At 38.0% G+C, this 22857-nt stretch overlaps 1 protein-coding gene across 7 annotated transcripts in view; it reads left to right on the top strand.

Moving 5' to 3' along the window:
• Nucleotides 1-22857, top strand: part of COBLL1 (cordon-bleu WH2 repeat protein like 1) — a 94276-nt gene that overhangs the window by 22825 nt on the left and 48594 nt on the right. For 4 of the 7 annotated variants that reach the window (XM_049805479.1, XM_049805486.1, XM_049805521.1 and 1 more), the window contains exon 1: nt 12304-12411. The exons of 2 other annotated variants lie outside the window; for them this stretch is intronic. In XM_049805479.1, coding sequence (XP_049661436.1) covers nt 12317-12411 — 95 coding nt within the window. In that variant the 5' untranslated portion in view covers nt 12304-12316. Of the gene's footprint in view, nt 1-12277; nt 12412-22857 lie in introns of those variants that run through there. One more of the 7 variants, XM_049805470.1, reaches the window with a different exon arrangement.

Raw genomic sequence — 22857 nt, forward strand, 5'->3', positions numbered from 1 at the left:
CAAAACATATGAATTTTTGTTGACTTTAATTGAAGGATGTCACAGAGACTTTGTTCTTAAAAGCAGCAATATGCTTTGAGGGATATGTTGTGCTTTGCCTTGCAGCATTTTAAAGGGTTGCTCAAATCTTGGTGGGGTAAGTACCTGCAGGTTTAAGACTCTGGTTTTCATGTATAGGAAGTAATACGATGTTGAGGATATTTCACACCGAGCTAGCATATAGGAAGGAGCTTTTCAGCACTTCATCTGCCTCGGAGAGCATAACCTGTTTTCTTCCTCACAGCCAGCTTAGCTTTATTAGCATCTCTGGATGAAAGAAAGGCAGGGTTTTACCTATCGGTATTTTCTTTCTGCCATTCTGGCAGGGAACACAGACCAGACTCCCTTGCCCCTTCTGCCCAGGTGGCAGCACTAACAACATTGCTCAATGCAGGCGGCAGCAGCGGCTCCCCAGGCTTGCTTACCACCACTGCCTACCACCTGTCCCCAGTATATACCAAAAGCTGACTTGCTACTCCCTAGGCCAAGGAGGGTGTTTGGCTACACTTTTGAGCGTTTAAAATTGGTGCTTTTAATGTTGTAAGAATTTTTATTGTAATGCTTTCTATGTGCTTTCAGTATTTTCTTGCTACCAAAAGTAGTTACTTATTTTAATGAAATGAACTTTCCACGCTTGCATTGTTGGTTTGATCGTGCTGCCTCAGCTTCCTCGCTTTCACAGAGCACTTGCTGCCTCCCCCAGAGCTACTCATGCTGTGCGGAGGCAGGACGAGTGACTAAGGGGACAAATCGAGTCTGGGCTAGCAAACCCTCGGCATGTGTTATTCAGACACCTCTGGGCTTCAGTGTCTTTGCTGAGGACTTCGTATTTTTCTGTAATGTAAAATGTGAGAGCATGGTAAGTATCAAGCTGTGTATTTAATGTGTATAGGCTTTCTCTGATAAGCAGGTGCTTACATTCACATTTGTGACCTAACTGCAGAATTTATACTTGGCCTTTTCTAGAAATAGAATGTTTCTTTTTCCAAATTCACATATTTTGCTTGTATACTGTAAGTAGAGGTGTGTGAATGTGGGGTCTGAGTTCTTACAGAATCTTAAAGGCAGCAGTAGAAGTTTCTGATACTACAGTCTGTACCTGTAGGTTGTACTGTTTGTTATGTGGAGTTGGAAAGTCTTAAATGGTGAGAATTAAAAATGCAGAGTTTTCTTTTTCCAGTATTGGCAGAAGGATTTCCATTCTTTGACAACTGTTGCATTTTTTTAAATTACTTTTAATGTAAATGCAATGTGTATCTAAGCAAAATGATTAACAAATAGCTTAAAAAGAAACAGTTACAAGACTATGCTTTATTTTTGCAAAAGTTTTGAGTGGTTTCATATTTGCAGTTAAATACGTGTTTTCAGAAGCCTATATTTCCAGGTAGTAACAACCAAAGGTAGAAGAAGTGGATGTGAGGGAAAGTCACAGAGAAGTTTTTGGTTACTTGTCTTTATTTAGGAAGCTTGTTTGCTCTTTCTACCACACATCAGGCTTCTGCAGTATTGGGGATGTGTAAAGTAAAGTGTCTGTGATTTAAGGTAGTTATTGCAGAATCTCTTCAGGCTGCTATGAATTGCAATGGAAGGAACAAGTTCATTGTACTTTAGATCCTGGGTTTTGTTCAGTGGATGTTTTTCAAATGACTCAAATGTAAGTCATGGACAATTCTGATCACTCTTTCTTAAAACAGAAAACAGAATATTGAAACGTACACTTGCATGTACATTCTTGTGTATCACGGTCCTGGCTTGAGTTCTTCCTGTATTAGAATTTCAGCTAGCAAAATGTATCACTTCATACCCTAGATCACAAAAAGACTGCAATTTTATTTTAAAAAAATACATTTAAAAACTTGTATACTGTGTGATCCAAGTTCTGTTAAGACTTCAGCATTGTGAATAAAAGCCTGTTAGTGCCTGTGATGGCACTTTATTTCATTAGGAAAGAAAAATCTGTCCTTGCTGTTGTGAAAGTGAAATTCATGACCATGCTGTATGCCCTTCCTTATCTTTTTAATAGGTACTTTTATTTATATCTATCTTTAAAATAAAAGTTAAAAAATTGTCACTTGAGCTTATCTATAAAACTTTCTATCTTTAGGAACCTTTATGAAAAGATGCTTTTTGGTTTTTACAAACAGCCCACAAGGGGAGGGGAAAGCAAAAGAAAACAGAAAACCCAAACAAAAAACCCCAGTGTTGATACATGCTGTTCCTTCAGTTCTGTGATACGCTTTGTCTAACTTGGACTGTTTGATGTTTGATAGAAAAAAAAATTGCCAGAAATAGCCACCTACCATAACTGTTTGCCTTTCTGTTGAAGGCTTGCAAAGTTTACAGGGCTAAAGTAAAACACTGAATCATAAAAACTTGGTGTATTGTATGCCTATGTTTAAAAGTAGGTAATATCGGGTAAGCAGACCAAATGTTCTGTGGCTGGTATATCACTCTACAATAATGTAATGGTTTTTTAGCAGCACATCAAGATGAGACACCTAGAAATATTTGTGAACTTGCTATAGCATAAGAGGCCTCTTACTGCACGAGTAAATATTTTCCTTTTTGTCCTTTTTTTTTTCTCGAGCAGAAGTCAGCTTCTTTAAGCTGTGCTGTTGGCATATCTTCTTTCTTCCTGCTTTTCATTCATTTTTTTCTTTGTAAGCTTTTTCATTCAATAGGATTTCAGTATTTGTGCTCCACACAAATAGAAATGTTTGAATACTTATATCACCTCTTTTTTTAATCCTTTCTGAGTAGGTAGAAAATCAAGCTGACAGTCCTGCTCTCTGAAGAGTTTATAAGAACTTGGGAGGTTTTAACTTACAAAATTTTGCTAAGCATCTGTTTTGTACTATTGCACAGGGGAGACAGTCTGCACAAGTGGTATAGTAGTACTGTGTGATGAGCTGTACACCCATGCAATATAGGGTGTTGTAACTAGTTTCTAGAATATCTGGTTTATCTAGTAGCAATTTCAAGGAGCCTATGAGCTACTGTTGAGGTAGTGCAAGGAAGGTTTCTACAGTCAAGTGGGCGTTCCAGCAAAATATTACAATGGTGGAAGATGAAACATGAGTTTTGTCAATTTTTGCTATGTAAAATACACACCCCACCCCACCACCACCACTCCCCCGCCATGTGACAGGAGCATTTTTCTAGGACTACACTGTAGATTTTGTAAAAATAAAATAAAACAGTAAATTCCCCAATACTACAATGTATAATAGAGATTGAGTATGACTGGGCCACTTGCGCTTCTGAATATTACTCTAGAATTATGGTTTGAAACAGACAAAACCAAACTTGAGCATATTTTTTTTTAATCATAATGACACAAATAGCACTTTCAGGATGCTAACCTGTTATGTTTGATCTTTTTGGAGATATTTTAAAATTTTCTTAATGGTACCATACCGTCTCTAGTATATCTAGAATGAAGTCTGTATTTTGGAAGGCATGTTTTCTTTTTTTTTTTTTTCCAACTTTGTTGATTTGAGCTTTCTTGTTTTGAATGCTAGAGAGAATCCCTAAACATGACTAGTCGCCCCTTCCAGAAGTTAGTGTGGGACACTCCAAGTTTAGTTGTCTGTGATACTGATTCCAAAGATACATGCTTATCTAAATTAAGGAGCTTGTGTGTGTGCATGTTAAGTATGAAAGAACACTGTGTTTTTGATTCCTCATTCCTGTCGTATGGCTAGCAGGTAACCTGAGGCATGTTGTTTCCCCTGTGCCATCTTTGCAACTGTGGGCTTTTGCTCCCCAGATGGTTTCTTACCCCTTTGGAATGAAGGCCCTTCTGTAAATGAGTTTCAGCTCCTGTGAAACAAACTCTGATCTGAATTATTTGATGTCGTCATTAAAAAGGGGAGGGCTTTTCATTACAAATTTTAGTATTGATCCCAGTGCAATTAACTGTGTAATTTTTCCATTGTCTCATGTTTACTTCACTTTGAGGAAGTACCTGAAACTTGCATGACAAAGTTTGTAACTGTAGTATAATGTTTGCTTTTGTTATTTTTTCCTTTTTTTTCTTTTTTCTTTCTAATTTATCATTTGATAAGCACAGGAATTCAAAAGATTAAGAAAACACCACCAGATATGCAGTTCTGAAGAATGGAGTGAGGGAGAGCTGGATGAAGCAGACACAAGGTGTCCTTGCTTCACAAACTGTTTAGCGTTGAAACATTGCAATTATTTTTAGCTTTTTGGTTTGGGGGGAGGAGGAGAGTAAGTGTTACTAAACTTGACTAGAGTTACAGGTTTTTAAAAACAGTGTTATGCTACATCTAAACACTCAGAACAAGAAACTTGTTCAACTTCTTACTACAGCTACATCTAAATTCCTTACAGCAACAAAGCCATAAAAAGATCTGTTGAAGTACAGACTATTCTGTCAAGGAATGGATATGATTATGAAAACTTGTTTGTGAAACTGGATCTGAAAGTTTCTCCATTAAAGCATGGGATTTTCCAGAAGAAAATCACTGTGGGAGCTTTATTTTGCCTGTCATTTTCTGATTAACTTTCTAGGCCTCCGAGAGTGATTTAAGGAAGCACAGTAACTATGTTTGGGGCTGTAATTCTCAGATGTCCAAAAACACTGCGGGGTTTTTTCAGTTGTTTGTTTTTGGATACATTTGATTGTTGAATCCCATAGCGACATTTAATGTTCCAGAAAGTCTTTGTTGTTCGTGGCTCCCGCTTCCGCTAGTTAAGGAAGATAATACTGTTTAATTTCTCTTTAATGTTGTCTAAATAAATTGTGGAGAAATGGGAGGGCTCCAGAATCTTATGGAATAGTCATAATAATAATGTGTTTGTTAAATAATATGTTTGTTAGAAAATCCAAATTCTCCTTCCCTATGGTTCTCTGTCATAAGTAAGTATGGGAGTTTAAAAGATGTTTTTAGCATTACAACTCTTAAATAGTTGGATACTGGCTCTTTTTAACTATGCAACTTCAGTCACAAGTCAAGTTTTCCACATTATGTACCTTTCGTGATGGCTTGGCAGTAGCTATCCTCTTTTGAACCTCTAGCACTTCAAAAGGCAGTACAGTTGTTTCCGTTGGTCTTTGCCTGGCAACTCGGTATGCACAAGAGTACTGCATTTTCTCATTGTAGATTTTTGGTGATGCAGTTGAAAAAAAGAAAAAACGCAACAACAATGTTCAATAATATTTTGGGACCTGGTTCTGCCAAGCTACCAGTTTTCTTGTGCCATAGCACCAGCGTAGGTATCGGTTATCTGGGGATACGCCTGTACCACCCAGTGAAGGCATGAGGGGTGTGGGGATGGCTGTTCACTGCAGCTCTAATCTTGTAGCCTAAGTAACACTGTAATGAAGGCAGGGTGTCATCAGTTAGTAACTGGTGTGTGGATTACTAAACCTCAGAGGGCTTTTAGCTGCAAATACCACATCCTTCACTACTATTTTAATCTTATTGTTTAATTTACAGCTAGCATTATGCCTGATTGTTTTACAGTAGCAGCTTCATTTATGGAAATAACCCGAGTACAGGATTTGTGGTGATTCTTTTTTTTTTTCTCTCTCTCTTTCTAGATCCCAGTTTTAGTGATATCCTGGTGTGCTGCTAAACACATGTTGTATTTCAAGCTTTTGTGGAGGATTATAAACTGGGATTAAAAAAAAAAAAAAATTATTTAAGCATTAATCAATGAACTTATGGTAACATTGTAGCAATAGACCAAGAGTTGTTGATCCTAGCTTTTCTGTAGAGTGTTAAGTGTAATGTGTATTTGAAGAATTCTGCAAGTGTAAGTTGGCATCTCTAAAACAAAAACAAGCTGAAACTTCCCAGAGGCAGCTGAACTAAGCCTGTTCATAGCTTTCCTGCCTACACACTCTGCTAAATGAAATCATACAGTTGTTTCACAAACAGAGGGAGAGTTACAAAGGTAGCTTTACTGTGACATTAAATCTGTCTTGAGAGCTTTCCCAGAAATATGAATATAGTAATTATATGATTAAACAATAAGGAAACTTTTTGGGTTGTGCACTTCCTCGGGCTATTAACCTAACCGCTAATTAGCCAACAGGAAATTCCAGACCTGAAAGTTTCATTATTGCTATACTAAACCGTGAAAATATAAGTGTGTTAATGAGGATTTCATTATAGCCATCTGTAGCTTGTTTTTAAATTGTGTCAAAGCAGGAAAAACATAATATACCATCTGTTACCTAGCCATATCAAGTTGACATGAATAATACCAGGAAAAAATTCCCCCAATTTACAACCCCAGTTGTCTCTTTATTTCTTATATTTTATTTGTGGTATCCACTAGTGCTATGGCAGTACCACCACCATAGCTTAGTTTGCAATTTCTGTATTGTAACTTCAATATTGGGGAGGAAGAGGTGTTGCCTTTCCAAAATGGTAATTTCTGGGCGATTAATTACCGCTCCATTTCAGTGTCATATTCTCTCAGATATGTCTCATTCCGCCAAAACTCAGAAGCTGAGGATTGTCTGGCAATTTACAGTTCTTTAGGGGTTTAAGTAAATAAAAACTTCTGGATAACAGCTATTAGTATTCTCACTTCCTCTGAATAGGGAGCGTGAATGGAAGCATTTTGCTCTCATCAGACTCTGGGGGTTTTTGCTGCTCATTTTACCTTAACCCTTGTGTTCCTCTATAGAGCTTAATCCGTACGAATTTTCCTAAGTCCCTTGATTTGTGGTTCTCTTTGACCTTAAAAGGGAGGGAAGTTGTAATGTATTACTACACACTTACCAAGAAATATTATGGATTCTTAATTGTCCGATGTTTGTAGGTGTAATGCAGGTAGAGCCTTAGGTGAGAAGGTGGTGGTGGTCCCATGGAAAAAGTTACAGAAAGTGCTCTCAGGAAGAGAGTTGGCATAGAAGAAAATACTAAAACATCTGTGGGATAGTAAGGCAGATCCTTAGCAGCCGAGATGAAATATGACTCAGTAAGGTCATAAAATATGTTAGTGTTTGCATATTACCTTTTGTTCTGAGTAGAGAGAGGAGTGATCTATGATGTGAAAATGAGGATAGAGGGTTATAATTGAGATAGAGGGGTGAAAGGGTCATAGAGCACTTTAAGGGAAGCCATGCTGTGGACAGGCAGCCCAAATATGGGCTTTGTCCTTTTGTCTCCAAAAGTTTTCTGAGCAGGCGCTCTCTTTTTGTCCTGAATTTGCACAGCAACTAGGACAGCTTTGGTGTGAGGGCTCTTAAGTACCACCTTAGTATTCCAAGATAAACTACAAATTTGGTGGCTGAATTTACAAACAAAATCTGTTTCTATGCAGACTGTGATGCAAGAAGCACATTTAAAATAAAATGAGGAACTCTTCAATATAGCAGTGTAAATGTTTTAATGCTGTAAAAATGTAAAAAGAATCTAAGTGCTGTGCTGACCAAATGTATAAGGAAAAGCCAGCTGGTGCACTCTTTCTGGTCTTTCAAAAGGCATCTGCTAGTCTTTAACCTTTTAGGAAAACTAAACAAACATGGCATAAGATGGTAGGCCTTGCACAGCTAAATAATTTGCCCAAAAATAAGAACAGAGGTATGGCAAATGGTCTGCTATGAAGGTGAGGGGAGGCCACGTTGGAGTTCCACAGGGATCTGTGCTGGAACTCTTAGTTCGACATCTTAATAATCTAGAAGAGCAGCTGAATAGTGAGGTGGCAGTTTGATAACAGTAAAAAATTATTTTTTGTAGTAATGAGAGGAGACATGACTCTGAAGACTTGCAGAGGGATTTTACAAAAATAGATGGATAATAAAATGAGATTAAATTCACTTTAGATAATTTTAATACAAATCAGTTTGCCACGTATATTAGTAAAGGAATAGAGAAGAAAAGAGAATGATGCCACTGTATAAATCTGTAATAACAATACCGTGCACAGTTCTAGTCACTGTCATCTCCAATAGGATATAATAGAACTGGAAAAGGTTCAGAGAGGATCGACAGGGATGGTCAAAGGTTTGATATGGCTTTCATGTAAGGGACATAATGATGTGGTCTCTCAGCTCTCATGTTCTTACTTTTACCATTTCTACATGTACCAATTTGTTGTGTTCTGACTGTTCCAAGTAAGCGAAAAGAGAACATGCAACAGAATTGTCTAATGATGCTGCATAAAATCCTTAAACCAAATGTTAAATAATGGAAAAATAATTAAGTCCCCCTTAATGTTGCGTGATTATACAATCTATAATCAAGTTTCCTTGTTGTGTGACTTGCATAAGAAAAACAAGACCTTGGTCTGCTTCCAAGCTATTTGGAAGCCTCTTATCTATGCTTTCTTCTTAAGTTCTTCTTGATAGAACAAAACTCCTTGCCTTTCCCTGGACACTTGACTGTGTTGATCCATCACAGATGAGATGTCATGTCAGTAGGTACAAAGCAACTGAAGAAATAGAGTATTTAATAAAGCAAGAATTTAATCTGGAAGAATGCCAATTCTTAGCCTAGTAATCCAGGTTTCCTGCTATTCTTGCTGCTTTCAGACTTCAGTTTCTCATGGATATTATTTAAAAAAATAATCATTACTATTTCAGGGTTAGATGAAATATCAGATAGTTTTAAAAAACAGTCTTTTGTTTGTAACAATAGAGACAATAGGTTCAAAGAGCTCCCAGCTTCACAGATATGTCCCTGTTGGGGATTTTTAAAAAACAGATAATTCTGACCAGCTTTTCCATTTGCAGATAATTGATACACATCCGTTGAGTTCTAACAGCCTATTGGGCTTTTGGAGGGTTTTTTGTTTTGGTTTGTTTTTTTCCTCAATGCAGAAATATTCAATGCTCTGGATAATCACAGATGAGTGAATCTGAAGGCATTGAAGATCTAAAAATTAATATTGGGAAGCTTTTGTTTTACTGCCCTCACTAGTATGTGCAAGTCTTCATATCCTTTTGGTCTTGGAAACAATTCTGTGGATTAAAGAGCATGAAACACCTGTACTAAAAATGTCACCTATACAGGGACCTCTAGAAAATGTTTTGTATTTAGCACTACAGTGTCATTGTATTTAGCAAAATTAGATTGTTTATTTCTTTTAAAGCATACGCACAAGAAGTAAATTCCATGTTTATGATCCATCTATATGCATTCCCTTTTGCTGCTGATACTAGTCAGCTGATGTTTCCTTTTTAGGGAATGTTTGCTAATACAGCAATGCCAAGATGAGTAATTTAAGTAGATGCTTTATGGGAAAATTAGAAGCATTTTAAAATTCTAATCCTAAAGAAATTCTAACAAAGCATTTTCATTCCATTCCTTTAGATGGTGTTTTGTGTTTTTTCCTAATACCCTGTCTAAGCTCTCCTCCCACCCCGTCTTTTAAAATTCTCAACATTTTGCCTTCCACAAGTTTTCTAGGAACTTAAAAAAAAAAAAAAAAAAGTACCAGTAGCCTATGCTGAGTGATATCAGTAGAGGGGGAAAAGTAAAAATAACTTCTGTGAGATGCAGGGAAAATAGCCAGGTACGTACTTGCAGAAATGGATAACTTTTCCTTTCTTTCCTTTCAGGTTATCTGAAATGCTGGGCACTTTCTAATCGTGGTTGATAGTATTAAATTCCATTGGTGACTCCCTGAATGAAAACCACATAATTTTTTCTACAGTGATAAATTTACTGCTTAATATGGGAAAGCTAGAAAAAGGTAATTGCTAAGTGGGTAAACAGTATGTAAAATTTAGTACCACATAATACCAGTGGGACTGAAAAAAATATAATCAGATATTTTATTATTGTGAAAATTAATTGACTATTTCTAGCTACAGCCCTTAGACCTGGATATATTCCAAGTGGAATTCCGAAATGTTTTGTCCTGTGTAGGACATAATAGCTATAGGGAATGTGTTGGTATTTTAGGCAACACTGATACCCTGTCTGCACTGAAAGTTTTACTACTGGTGGTCTAGCCCTGCAAGTCTGGCTGCATCTGCATTATTGCTGTCCCCAGCTTTTCAAGCAATTGAAATTGCTTCAAGGTTTTCTATTCTTTGTATCATTAACTCTTGAAGTTTGGTTGAAGAGTGCAGTTGACTTGGAACACAACAGATTGATCTGATTGATTGTTTCACTCAACCTTACACACCTTAGGAAAACTGACTTAGATTTCTGTTTTGTCTACATAATGGGGGATGGATGCTGGTGATAGGACTTCTCAGGTAAGAGAGGCCACGTAAGGAATCGTCAGTAATGTTCACTCAGCACTCACGCACTCACACAGATGTTATCCCCTCACTGTAGTGGTGCACAAGCCACTTTGAAACACTACATGGCCTGATACAGATCTAGAAGCAACATTTACCAATGATAGGAACCTGTAGCATGTTGCCATCGATGATAGCGCTTGCCCAAAAGAGTTTGTTGACTGCATTCCTTCCCATTCCCTGGGCAGACTTAATTGCAAGCAGTCCACACAATGGTGTGCTGGTTTTGACTGGGATAGAGTTATTTTCTTTGTAGTAGCTAGTACAGGGCTACGTTTTGGATTTGTGCTGAAAACCATGTTGATAATGCTGAGATGTTTTAGTTACTGCTTGTCCTGGTTTCAGCTGGGATAGAGTTAATTGTCTTCCTAGTAGCTGGTACAGTGCTGTGTTTTGAGTTCAGTATGCGAAGAATGTTGGTAACACTGATGTTTTCAGTTGTTGCTCAGTAGTGTTTAGACTAAATCAAGGATTTTTCAGCTTCTCATGCCCAGCCAGCGAGAAAGCTGGAGGGGTACAAGAAGTTGGCCCAGGACACAGCCAGGGCAGCTGACCCAAACTGGCCAACAGGGTATTCTATACCATGGGACGTCCCATCCAGTATAGGGACTGGGGAGTGGGGATGGGGAATCGCCGCTCGGGGACTAGCTGGGTGTCGGTCGGCGGGTGGTGAGCAATTGCCCTGCGCATCATTTGTACATTCCAATCCTTTTATTACTACTGTTGTCATTTTATTAGTGTTATCATTATTATTATTAGTTTCTTCTTTTCTGTTCTATTAAACCGTTCTTATCTCAACCCACGAGTTTTACTTCTTTTCCTGATTTTCTCCCCCATCCCACTGGATGGGGAGGAGTGAGCGAGCGGCTGCGTGGAGCTTAGTTGTTGGCTGGGGTTAAACCACGACACTGCTGAGCAGTGCTTACACTGAGTTAGGGCTTTTTCTGCTTCTCACCCCACTCCACCAGCGAGCAGGCTGGGGGGGGGCACAAGAAGTTGGGAGGGGACCCAGCTGGGACAGCTGACCCCAACTGACCAAAGGGATACTCCAGACCATATGACGTCATGCCCAGCATGTAAAGCTGGGGGAAGAAGAAGGGGGGGGAATAATGATGTTTAGAGTGATGGCGTTGGTCTTCCCAAGTAACTGTTAGGCGTGATGGAGCCCTGCTTTCCTGGAGATGGGGAGATTGCTGAACACCTGCCTGCTGATGGGAAGTGGTGAACGAATTCCTTGTTTTGCTTTGCTTGCGTGCATAGCTTTTGCTTTACCTATTAAACTGACTTTATCTCAGCCTACAAGTTTTCTCACTTTTACCGTTCTGATTCTCTCCCCTCAACCAAATAGGGAGGAGTGTGCAAGCGTCTGGGTGGTGCTTGGTTGCTGGCTGGGGCTAAACCATGACTGTACATGTTAGGTTTGACTTTGGGAAGACATAACTGAATTGAGAATTGCTTTTAAGCAGCTTCTGGTTTTAATTGATAATGAGGTCCAGCTTCTGTAAGTTATTGTACTTCAAACACTGCAAAGTTGTTTTTTGTTTTCCTGATAGCATAAATATTGTACTTTTGTGAAGTTGATTCATCAAGATAATTCATCAATAATTTTGTAGGTAGTACTGATGATCAAATTAACTAGGTGTAAAAGGGTATTTGCCTCTCCTGCCTAAATATTCCACTGATCACTAAAATTTGCTCACCTGAACTGTTTAGTCAGGTATCTTACAGACAGAGAAATAGGGAAGGCTAAAAAGCATAGAAGGAAGAAAGTCCTAATTCTAAACCTTCCCATTCAACTTGTCTTGCAAAAATAGAAGGGGCGCGGAAAACAGGATTGGATTCTTTTTATGGTATAAAGCCACAGAAGACATAACAAAGCTACTTAATACTCTCTTTTGAATTGGCTGAAGTAGATCTGTCAAGATTAATGGCTATACAAATCTCTAGATGTACTCTGCAGGCTGTTTGGTCAGGTGGTGGGATTATAAATAGGTAGGCTTACTGATGTCACCAGTAGCAGAAGTGAACAACAGTGAGCTTGCCATGCACACACATACTCCATCCCTTCTACCTACATATGCTATTGAAAGAAATTCACTTGATTTTAATGGAGAAGAAAAACCTGTGTTGTCTTGGAGGTAAGCAGAAAAGTAGTATAGTCAATTTTAGCTATTATTCCCTCTTCTTGTTTAGATGATCAGCAGAATGGCTTCAAAGTAATACTTGTATTATCTTACTGGGGAGTGTCATACTAACAATAAATTTTTTTTTTGCTATACATGGATAAAACTCTGACCCACAGAACTGTTCTGGTTGGTGTAAATGGGATTTCTGGAAGTGTTTGTTGATGTCAAGTGACACGTTTTGCAAGACTAGATGGAAATGTTGGTATTTACAGAGCATTTTCTTGCTTGTTTGGTTGAGCTTGTCCTAACACCTGCTGTGAGGAAAAATATTTACCAATCATTGTATATCTGTGGTAGCATTTAAGTCATTGCTCTTTGAGGGAAAGCAGAATTTGGGTGTAGGACAGTACATAAATTGCCAGAACTCGAATGTAGGCCTGTAAAAAGAAAGAATAATTAATTAATGTCTGTTGTCCTCTTTTCAGAGAAAGTATGTTATTCTTCTAGTCCAAGGTGCAAAAGCTTTTCTTAATCCTGTTTCTGGCTCAAAGATGAGGGTGTATAAAGACCGGTAAATTTATCCATGTGGATGGACTGCTGAAATTTTCTGGTGTGTTTCTGGATATAGAAGCTATTCCATGTTTTATTTTAAGTTGATGATTGGGGCCTAGAAGCTCAAATGAGGTTACTGAGATTATTTTAAATGAGGAATGTTGTTATTTCATGCAGACTGTAAGGCTTTTCTGACTTTGACCATCTTTCATCTGATTTTGATTGAAGATTTTGTTTGAAAAAAACCCCACTTGTTTGTAATAACTTGTAAAAGTCAATGTCTTTAGTAGAGTCCTTGCTGTGTATTCTGTATATTGCTTGAATATTATATTTCACTTTCATTTATCATGGAAAGCATTAAAACAATTTTGTAGTACCTAAATAGACTAAATACCTAATTAACTGCCCAAGGCCAAGTTGCACTTTGCTTACAGCAAGAAAGAAAAAATTTAAGAAATCTTGTGCAGTTTAACTTAAGTCAGTATGCTTCTGGCACTGAATCATATGTTAATATGTTAATAACTCAGCAGTGAAGAATACTGGGTGTAAACTTGTGAAAGTTGAAAAGGGTGAGGGAGTGAATACAGGAGTGAAGTATAGTAGTTACAGCAAATTCTTCATTAGCATAGTTGTAGAGGAAAGTTTCTCTACATTCCCCAGAGCAGACTGCTGCTGCTGATTATAATACAGGTTAGTAAGAAGTATGCTTCTCTCTTTCCTGAAGAATTTTTCCCTACTTTATAGTTAATGCTGCAGTCCTGTACCCTTTTTCAGAAAGAGCAGAGGCTTTCTAATGAAAGTAATGGGTCATCCAAAATAGCTTTGGTCTTACCACCATCATGCAGGGAGCCAGCTTTTTTTGAAGGAATAGCTTCTTGCATCCTTGCCTGTTGCAAGAATCCAGTAAGAAATGGGTCTAGGGGATTCTGAGTGTGCAGAGGAAAGTGGAGAAGGTGGCTAATGACCGCTCTTGTATGTAGATGGGGATGACTTTGGGGAGGAAATAATAGCGTTCATTCGGGGCCCTGAATTGCCAACCAATGAGGGAGTTTAACTTAAAGTAGGACAAAGGGCAGGGAGCATCTGCTGTCAGAGGCAGCAAAGGTGGCTATGAAAACTGCTGGTTGGGCTTATGCTATGAATAGAGCTGGGACAGGGCTTCCAGCTGTGCTTTGTACCACCCATCTCCCCACACATGATGCGTAAGAGATCAGGCTAGGGTTCCAGCAGCAGCACTGACATTTGAGGAGGTAGTAAATGTGACCCTGTTCCTGAAGGTGTAAGAGGCTTTCCCACTTCGCTTTCTGAGGAGGATGCAGGGAGGGGAGTGAGTGTTGAGGAGAAGCTGTGAAAGATGAGCAGGAGGATCTGGTGGCAGGTGGGTACTCAAAGCATTTCTTCTTAGTTTTGCAAGGAGTGTTAGCCTGAGATGCTCAGCGATTCTGTTTGGGGAAGTAAACCTATGTTGTTCATACTTTGCGAGAAACCTCTTTATTACATCCTAGCTTTCAGGATGTTAACTGCCAAGATGCTTCTCTTGCAATCTAGTAACGAAAGTGCTTGGTTTTGTACAATTTGTTAGCCTGAACTTAACTTTATCTTTCGTTTTCTTTCCTTTAATGAACTAGGGTGCCTTGTTTGCTGACATGGTTGTCTGAGTAGGAGCTCTGTCCATTCTTCATGGACACACACATGTCCATGTCACATGGCATCTATGTGTGTGTTTTTATTTTTTTTTTGAAGCTTCTTGCTCAGGGTAGGAAACTTTCCCTGCTTTCCATTCCTTTCCAATGCTTAATATCATGTCTGTTCTCCAGTTTACTAAACCATCGTATTTCTTGTTTATGCAAATGTACAAAACGTTTTGGTAGTTAAAGGGCATAACTGCTAAGAGAAGGCTTCTGGTGGCTGAAGAGCTTTCTACAAGGGAGAAAACTTGTTCTCTTCCAAAGACCTGCATGAAAAACAGAAATTAGCTGCAGTGCTTCCCGAAGTTGCATCGCTGTGCTTAGTTCAATTATTCTTCCTGTATCTGAATTTTCAGCTGAGAAATGGGACTGTTGCAGTTGAACCCAACCTTCTATAACAGCTAAAAGGAAGAGGGAGTAAAGTTTGTCTTCCCTGTTGTTACCGCAAAGCTTCCTAGCTGCTGTCCTGCAATATTTTATCTATTACCTACCTACACCCGTGTTCCTATATTTGAGATATGTCTGTATGTGAGGAAAAAGGAAGGGTCTGTATTAGCCTCTTTCCTGGCCGCTGTGATACTGACTGGTTCTGCTTTTCTTTTCCCTACCTTTCCCAACCTCTAAATCCATCCAGTTCCTGCCTCCAGTGTTACTACTAAAACTTGATTTTGAACAGGAGAGAAAAGCAGCAGTAGAAAAGCTCAGATAAATTGACAATTCTTACCTCTATTGATGTTCAGAATAGCAGCTGAAAAAGCCATGAGCAGAGCTAGGTGTTTTTCATCTACAGTCTTTGAAAAGACAGTGGTGTTATACCTGCTTTCATGACTAGGAGGTAACAGCCAGAAGGGCAGATTCAGGTTTTGCTCTATTTGAAAGCCCTTGAACTTTTTTACTGGGCGTGGGAGAAAAACATCTGTATGACCATCCTTTTATAGCAGTTCTTGAAAAAGATTTGAAGGTTTGTTCCTAGTGGAGGTAACATACGTTTGCTTGAGTTTTAAGCATTTGTTAGATTTATTAGTGTATCAAAGGTTAAGCTCCCCCTTTCAGTTCAAGCTGCTCTTTGTTTTCTTTTCCTGTTTATTCAGCCAGTTATATATTACTCAATTACTGTTACAGATTTACTGCTTTCTCTTCCCTGGTCTCCTTCCTTTCTGTCAGGCTGTTTTCATAACTGTAAATATAATAAAGGCTAAGTAAGTCATAAGAAGTTTTAATAGTTTTGAATGTCATTCAAGTTTTTCGTACTCTCTTTTGGTAGTAGAACTATGTTAAAAAAACTGTGGTTTTTTCATTTGATAGTCTGAAAAGGTTGCAAATAGATTGCAACAGATTGCTTGCTGCAGAGGTGTGTTGCACATGGACATGCCAAGTTTGTGTTTGTATTTTGTTAGCCTTATTTACTTCAGAAATCTAAGTTCTTAGCCTCCTTAGACGTAATGTCATTGGAGCTAATTTTCCACTACATGTCTTCTTTTTTGTTTGTTTTATTTACTTTTAAGGAGAAAAATAAATACTACTTTTGGCACAACAATGTGCTGTAAAGGAATTTTTGTATCGGAATACATGTCTGTAATTCCTCAGTGATAATAATAAATTTTATGCTAATTTATAGTATAAAGTATTTTTTTATCCTCTGTTGCCTGCTAGGATTCTGAGCTCTTGGCTGTCTTCCTAATGGTGAGGCAATTCTAACGCCTAGAGAGGAGCTATGTTTCGTTGGATGGTGTAAGACAACACTATAAGTCAGTAGCTATCTCTCCTCAGGAGTTGGGTAGTCTTTCATATGTTTTAAGTGAGCTTGAAAAGGTCATTGTAATAATAGTTATGATTGGGCTTTGAACGGCAATGAATGAATCATTTTTCTAGAAAAGTTTTAAATTTGTACTTGACTTAATTATGTTACATACGCTTATACCGGAGTTGGTGCCCCTTTAATGCTAAGAGGAGCACAATTAAAAACATGCCTGTACCTTAGATTTGTGTTTATGTTGCTTCTGAATCTCCCGTTTTTCCTTGTAATAAGAGAAAACATTGCATGAATTATGGCTCGAATACAGTCTCTTCTGTTTTCAAGACTGCCACTGCTATGGGGACAGACAAACAGACAGGCAAGTGTCTGTTCCAAATGGTCTGGAGGGAACTGTAGGATTCATTTGCTGCTTTCTTGCTTTTAGTGTGAACCAGACGTCCAAAGATTCCATTAAGCTTTCACCTTACTGTCATGGTTACCGTCCCAGTCCCGTGATTTATTTCCCTCTAGGATAAGACTTTTTTTAAAAAAATTCTTTTCTTCAGAGCTATGAGGCTAATTAGGGGGGGATTCCACACATCCCATTGGCTAGGAAAAACATTTCTCTACCAAGAGCTTTGAAAACATGTCTTGATTCCAGGGATGCCTTCTTTTCTTGATCCCGTTTATTTATGGAAAGAGAGTGGAAACGTACGTATTTTAAATTTTTTGCTTTTGTTGTAGCAGTCATCTGAACATGGGCATAAATTAAGGAATATCTGCAGATGATTTGTTGTTTGCTGGAACCTCACTGGGTAAACCCATAGAGATAATCTTTAAATATCAGTTTATTAATAATCTTATCACCCATAGCATTACTACTGGCATGTCAATTGGTATATCAGTTGCACAATACGTTTTTGTGTTGGGAGAGCTATTTACCCACTGTGTCTTTTCTAGTACCATCTTATTCTTATGTAATATTTTCTAAAATACCAGTATTATTTGCAATATTGGTCTCCTTTCAGCCTTGGGAATCTGTAGAGAGAAGTGCACTGTGAAATACCCCATTACCACAAAAGATACGAATTGTAAATTGAACTTAACTGGAACTTGAACTTAAAATGTGCTTCTGAACTTTGGGGGGTTTTGGTACCTGTTGAGCCACCTGCTAGGCACAATATCCCTACAATATAGCCTCAGAATCTTCCTCAAATAACTAAGTGGCTGAATTTAGAACCTGAAAGCTGATATTTTTTTTTGGAGCAAGTACAGCAAATATTTTTCCTTTATTTTGTCCTACATGTACCATAAGCCTGACTTGAAGGGATAACCTAAGAATGGACAGTGCTTGACTCTCATTGATCCATACCTTGATCTTGACATCCAGCTGGTGCTTTTATCGTAGAAATAGAGACAGTGTGCCAAACGGTGATACTGATCTAGAGATGAAAGCCTAGCATCAACACTGATATACACGTTACATAGATGCCGTGAGGCTGGTACAGCAAATACTTAGACTGCTTAATGTTAAGGATAAATATTGGTATACTACAGTATGTTAAAACAAAAGTAACCTTTTTTTGCAGCACTTCTGGCAACCCAAATTTTGTGTAGAAACCTGTGTGCCTGGTATTAACTTAGTCAAGATGAATAGAATGTGACATTTCAACTAGTCAATTTCCAGTTAAAAATTGATATTTTAGGTTCCACCAAAAAGAGAGGTGGTTTTCATGACCAACAGCAAACTGTTCTTTGAGCATGATTTAGGTATAAGTAGAGGTGATAGCAAGTTAGAGACTCAGTGGAAGTCTTCAGATAAACATTAAATGTTTTCTGGTTAATCTTAGTGTGAGAATGCCAGACATGGTGAAAAAGCTTCATTAGGAATGAAACAAGAACAGTTCTTCGATGAATTTTATGTTTACAGTCCCATGTGGGTCTCTATTCTTACAAAACATCAGCCACAGACCTAAGTAGGAAGTTCAGACATTCAGTTAGAGGGTGGGAAGAAGTGTTTCCACTTTAGAAGCTGCACATTATGGTCTGCTGATACTTTAAAAACAAAATTGTAAGTCTACTAATATGCAGAACAAATCTTAGTGTTTTGGAATAGCTTTTTTGTCATGTACCAGAAGTTGTGTGGTCTTAAGGATTGTGATTAAGAAAACAATATTGTTTTAAGACTTTAATTAAAAGGTGAATGTGGACAATGTGTTGCATCATTAGAGAAGAAAGCAACGTACTGCTGAGGAGTCTCTTCTCTGTGATCCAAATGCAGTTATGTGAAAACAAAATAATCAATGTCTAGAAGAAGACACAATATTATCAGTCTGGTGACTTGTTTGTTTCTTGGCAAGCAGTGCTGTAATTGAAAGCAAAAGCTGAATGTGCCATTCAAGACTAGGTTCAGTGTTTAATTTCCGTACATAGGAAAAATTTAGACTGTTTTATGTAAGAAGGGAGGAACAAAGAAGTTTGATGGTGCATGCATGCAGCCATACATCTTAAGCAAAGGCAAAGATTCATGCTGAGTCTAATGACTGTATACCTATTTCATGTTTTATAAAAAGGTGAGTCAAAGCTGGGAGTGGTTGTGATGCTTTCCGTGTCTGCCATTCTGTGATACTTGTTTGAGGTGAGATGTTTGGACTTTTCAGTTCAATTGTCTTTACAACAAATATACAATGACTAGGAAAAAGCGGTTTCTGCTTTTTCCTTCACATTGTCAGCATTTTGAGTTTTTTGTTTGGTTGCTTTGCTTAGTTTCTCTAGTCTATAGTTTATTTCAAGCTTAGTTCTTGATCTCCTTGCAGGTTGTGGTTTGTTTCCCAGTTCATCTGAGCCTTTTTTCCCTGTTCAGATGTTCATTTGTCTTAGTCTCTCAGTGCAAGACCTAGACACAAGATGGGCTCTACCAGTAGACAGTAACTTTACCTGAAGAAAGGATGCCGCTTAACTTGATCCATTGCATGGGCTTCTGCTGTAAACTAAGGGTAGTTTTCAGGAGTTGCCTCATTTCTGTATCTTTAGGTCCATTCCAAGGTGGGAACTGTGTTCTTGAGGAGCACAGCCTATTTGTTGACTGTTAGTTCTGGGAGTTTGCCTTCATAGCCTTAGGTGCTTAGTGAGTCGTAAAGTTTCAAGGAAATGTCTTGGTCATTTCATGCACCTCTACCACATAGTGCCCATTTCCTGCTGTGGGATGGTCATGGTATAAATTCTGTTTTGTACCAGCTTTAGGGAAAACCAGCGCTGACCATCTGGAACTGACAGAGTGACTCTGAAGAAAACAGAAGAAGTTGAGATGTTATGTTAGTCTCTGAATGGTTTATTTGACATTCTTTATCTCAGAGGTTTTCTTTCATCTGGAGGTGCTCCTAAAAGCATACTCTTTTCTGCAATCATTGTTCTCCATTAGATTTGACTGATGGCTTGCAGTCTTATTTGGAGGAGTATTAGAGCTAAAATTGGGACAATGCAACTGTAAAGGTTGCGGAAGGTAAGTAAATTTAGGGACTTCCCATTCCAAGCCCTGATCAGAGAATCTAAGCAGTGAACTGTAATTTGCCAATGAGCATGCCATAACATAAAACATGTTGTATAGAAGCCACTGTACTTTTTCTGGCAGGAGAATTTTGTGACAAATCAAGAGTGACAACAAGAGTCCTTGTTCTTACCAAACATTAAAATACATAGACTTTTGCTGATGCTAGTTAGTATTCAATTCAGTTGTTGAATCACAAGAACAATACAGCTGTGCAGAGTGTGTTTTGATACAGCTGTAGCATAACTTTTGGCTTCTTGATCTAAAACTTTAAGTGACTGAAAAAATTCTAGAATTTGTTTCAAGCAACTTTTTAGAAATGTGTGTATATGGAGGAGGTAGGATGCGGCAAACAGCAGTGAAAGGTGGTTAAGATATATATAGTTACAGGTGGTAGTCTTCCATTTTCTGAGTGTGACAGTCATTAAGGGGGAGAATCTCTAGAAGCTTATAAACAAAATAGCCTTTCCTGTTTTGGAAAAAGCTAAAAGTGTGGGGTTTTTGTGAGAACAGTTCCAATTCATTGGGCAGTGTAAAGCAAAGGATTTCCAGTCAGTTCTTTTTCTGTCAGCTTCAGACTTGGGCTGGAAGAAGCCAGGATGGGAATGGGTGAATCCAGGATGTGAAAGAGAAGTCTCTCTGAAAATGAGAAAAGCAGATCACCTTGTGTTGTGGTATGAAATAAATATAATTTTAAAGATAAGCTAGCAAGTGGACTTACAATCAAGTATTGCAAAATGGTAAGACGTATGCTTGCAGTAAACACGTACATATGCTGTTGTAGTGGTATGTACTATGACACTGTTGATTTTAACTGATACCATGCAATGTTTCCACATAATGATGAACAGATAATTTAGGGATTCAGGAATTTTCTGCTCTTTGCTAATAGCACACAGGAAAATAGAAACTCATGTGTTGTAGGATGTTAGCTGTTAAGGTTTTGTTTTTAAATACAGATTTTTAATGAAATCTCTAATGTAAATATATACCTTATTACACATTACTCATTGTTAAATTATTTGTTTTCACTGATCTCTGGAAGAAGGTGGGTTTTTGTTTTGTTTTGCTTTAAGAGACTAGATGCCAAGTATCAGATCATAGACAGGAAAAAAAGCTTCATCTACATAGAAAATAAATCCTGTGCTCACCTGTAGGCTATTTTGCTGTGCTGGTGGGGGTGGGAAGAGTAATGGTCCTATTTCTTGAGTATTTTCATTTCAATCTATCACAACGTTATGCAGGGTGGCTTTACAACATCTCTGTAGCTACTATTAACAGGAAAAGCTGTGTATTCCAGTTCTCAAGCTAAAAGAAAAATAATTCATGTGGAATAGATATGTCAATCCGATTGTTAGTATTTGGATTAAGAGCAATAAGAATGAAAATCATGCTGCATTTCACTAAAGGAAAGAAAAAAAAAATCATCTATAATTATACTGCAGGTGAAGCTGGCTTTCAGACTGGCCCATGGACAATAGACAGTATTGTAAAACACTGCATTTTTCATGTGTTTGATCAAGTCCCAATTTGGGAGCTCCAACTTGCAAACTAACTTGAAATGTGGATTACTGAACATTTATGTCTTATGAAATACTTCCCCTCCTCCTTTTTTTCTTTTTTGTTTTTGTTTTGTTTTGTTTTATTTTGTTTTTGTTTTAAAGAGGTTATCTATACATATGCCCTGAAACACATAGCAGTGATTTTTTGAATGACTTGCATTGATAAGTTCAGTCATTGCTGGACTGTGATGGGCAGAATCAGATAGTAATGCTGCAGTTGTCTCCAAGCTTTTTCCTAGCAAGTAGTGTTTGATTTTGAAGATGTGCAGTGGTGATGCTGTGAAACCATAATCCCCCAAAAGGGAACTGAATAAACAGGAGGAAATTTGGTACGTTCGTGATTGTTGCTTAGTATAGAAGACAGATTTGCTCTGTGAGTATTAAAGGTGAGTATTGAGATGGGAATGCTTATAGGCAAAAGTAGGGGCCTGTTGGCCAAAACTGATGTATTATTGTAAACAAAACAAATAAATGTAGTTGATGTAGGCCTGAACTCTTGTTCAACTGTTCTTTGGTTGAGCAGGTGATGTGCAAGGTTTTGGCTGTCTGCTACTTTGGCGTAGCAGTGGAGCAGCATTATTGTGATAATCAAGAAAGCATTATAATAATTGCTTGGGGTGAGAGGTCAAAGGCAAGAAAAGCTCTAGAAGCTTTATCACAGCAGCCTTTTTCCTCTTGTGATGTGATCGTAGTAGAGCTAGATCCTTTTCTGACTGAGTGAAACTAAGATTAAGTGCTGCTTGTGTTTTGGCATACATAATTTTATAAAGTTTGATATTAAAAAAAAAAAGTGTAGTTGCTCTTTGTATAAACCAGTGTTCTTCGTGGTGCCATAAGTCAAATTAACAAACTTAAGCCTATCTGTTGTGCAGTAGGAGGTTTTTATTGTACTATGTTTAATGAACTTTTTCAGTACCTGAGAGATGACTGAATTGCAGGTGAGGGTCCCTTATGACCTTTCCTGTCCTAGGTGATTGCTATAGAGAACTTGAGAGATGGTTATGATGTTGGAGGTTAGATTGAAGATAATTTCAGTGAGAGGGCTATCAAGCTGTCTTTGTATAGTGTCTCATGTAATTGTGTTCAAAAGGGGAGGTGCTGTACACATTAATATTCCTTGATACCAAGATTTGAAGAGGTGGTGGTTTTTTATGCTGTAGCCTTTGGTTGTGCACAAATCTAGTAGATAGATTTTTTTTTTTTTTTTTCCTCCAGTTTTTTGGGGAAAGTGATCCTTATTGAAAGGAACTGCTGGCAATAACTGGAATATCCAGGTCACTGTCAGTTCAAGTATTTCTCATTATTTTAAAGTGCCTTCCTCTAGTTACTGATAGTTAAAAATATACTGCTTGTAACTTTCTAACAGGAATTTTT

This window comes from Accipiter gentilis, chromosome 1 (assembly GCF_929443795.1).
Source record: "Accipiter gentilis chromosome 1, bAccGen1.1, whole genome shotgun sequence".
In the NCBI taxonomy this organism is placed as follows: domain Eukaryota; kingdom Metazoa; phylum Chordata; class Aves; order Accipitriformes; family Accipitridae; genus Astur; species Astur gentilis.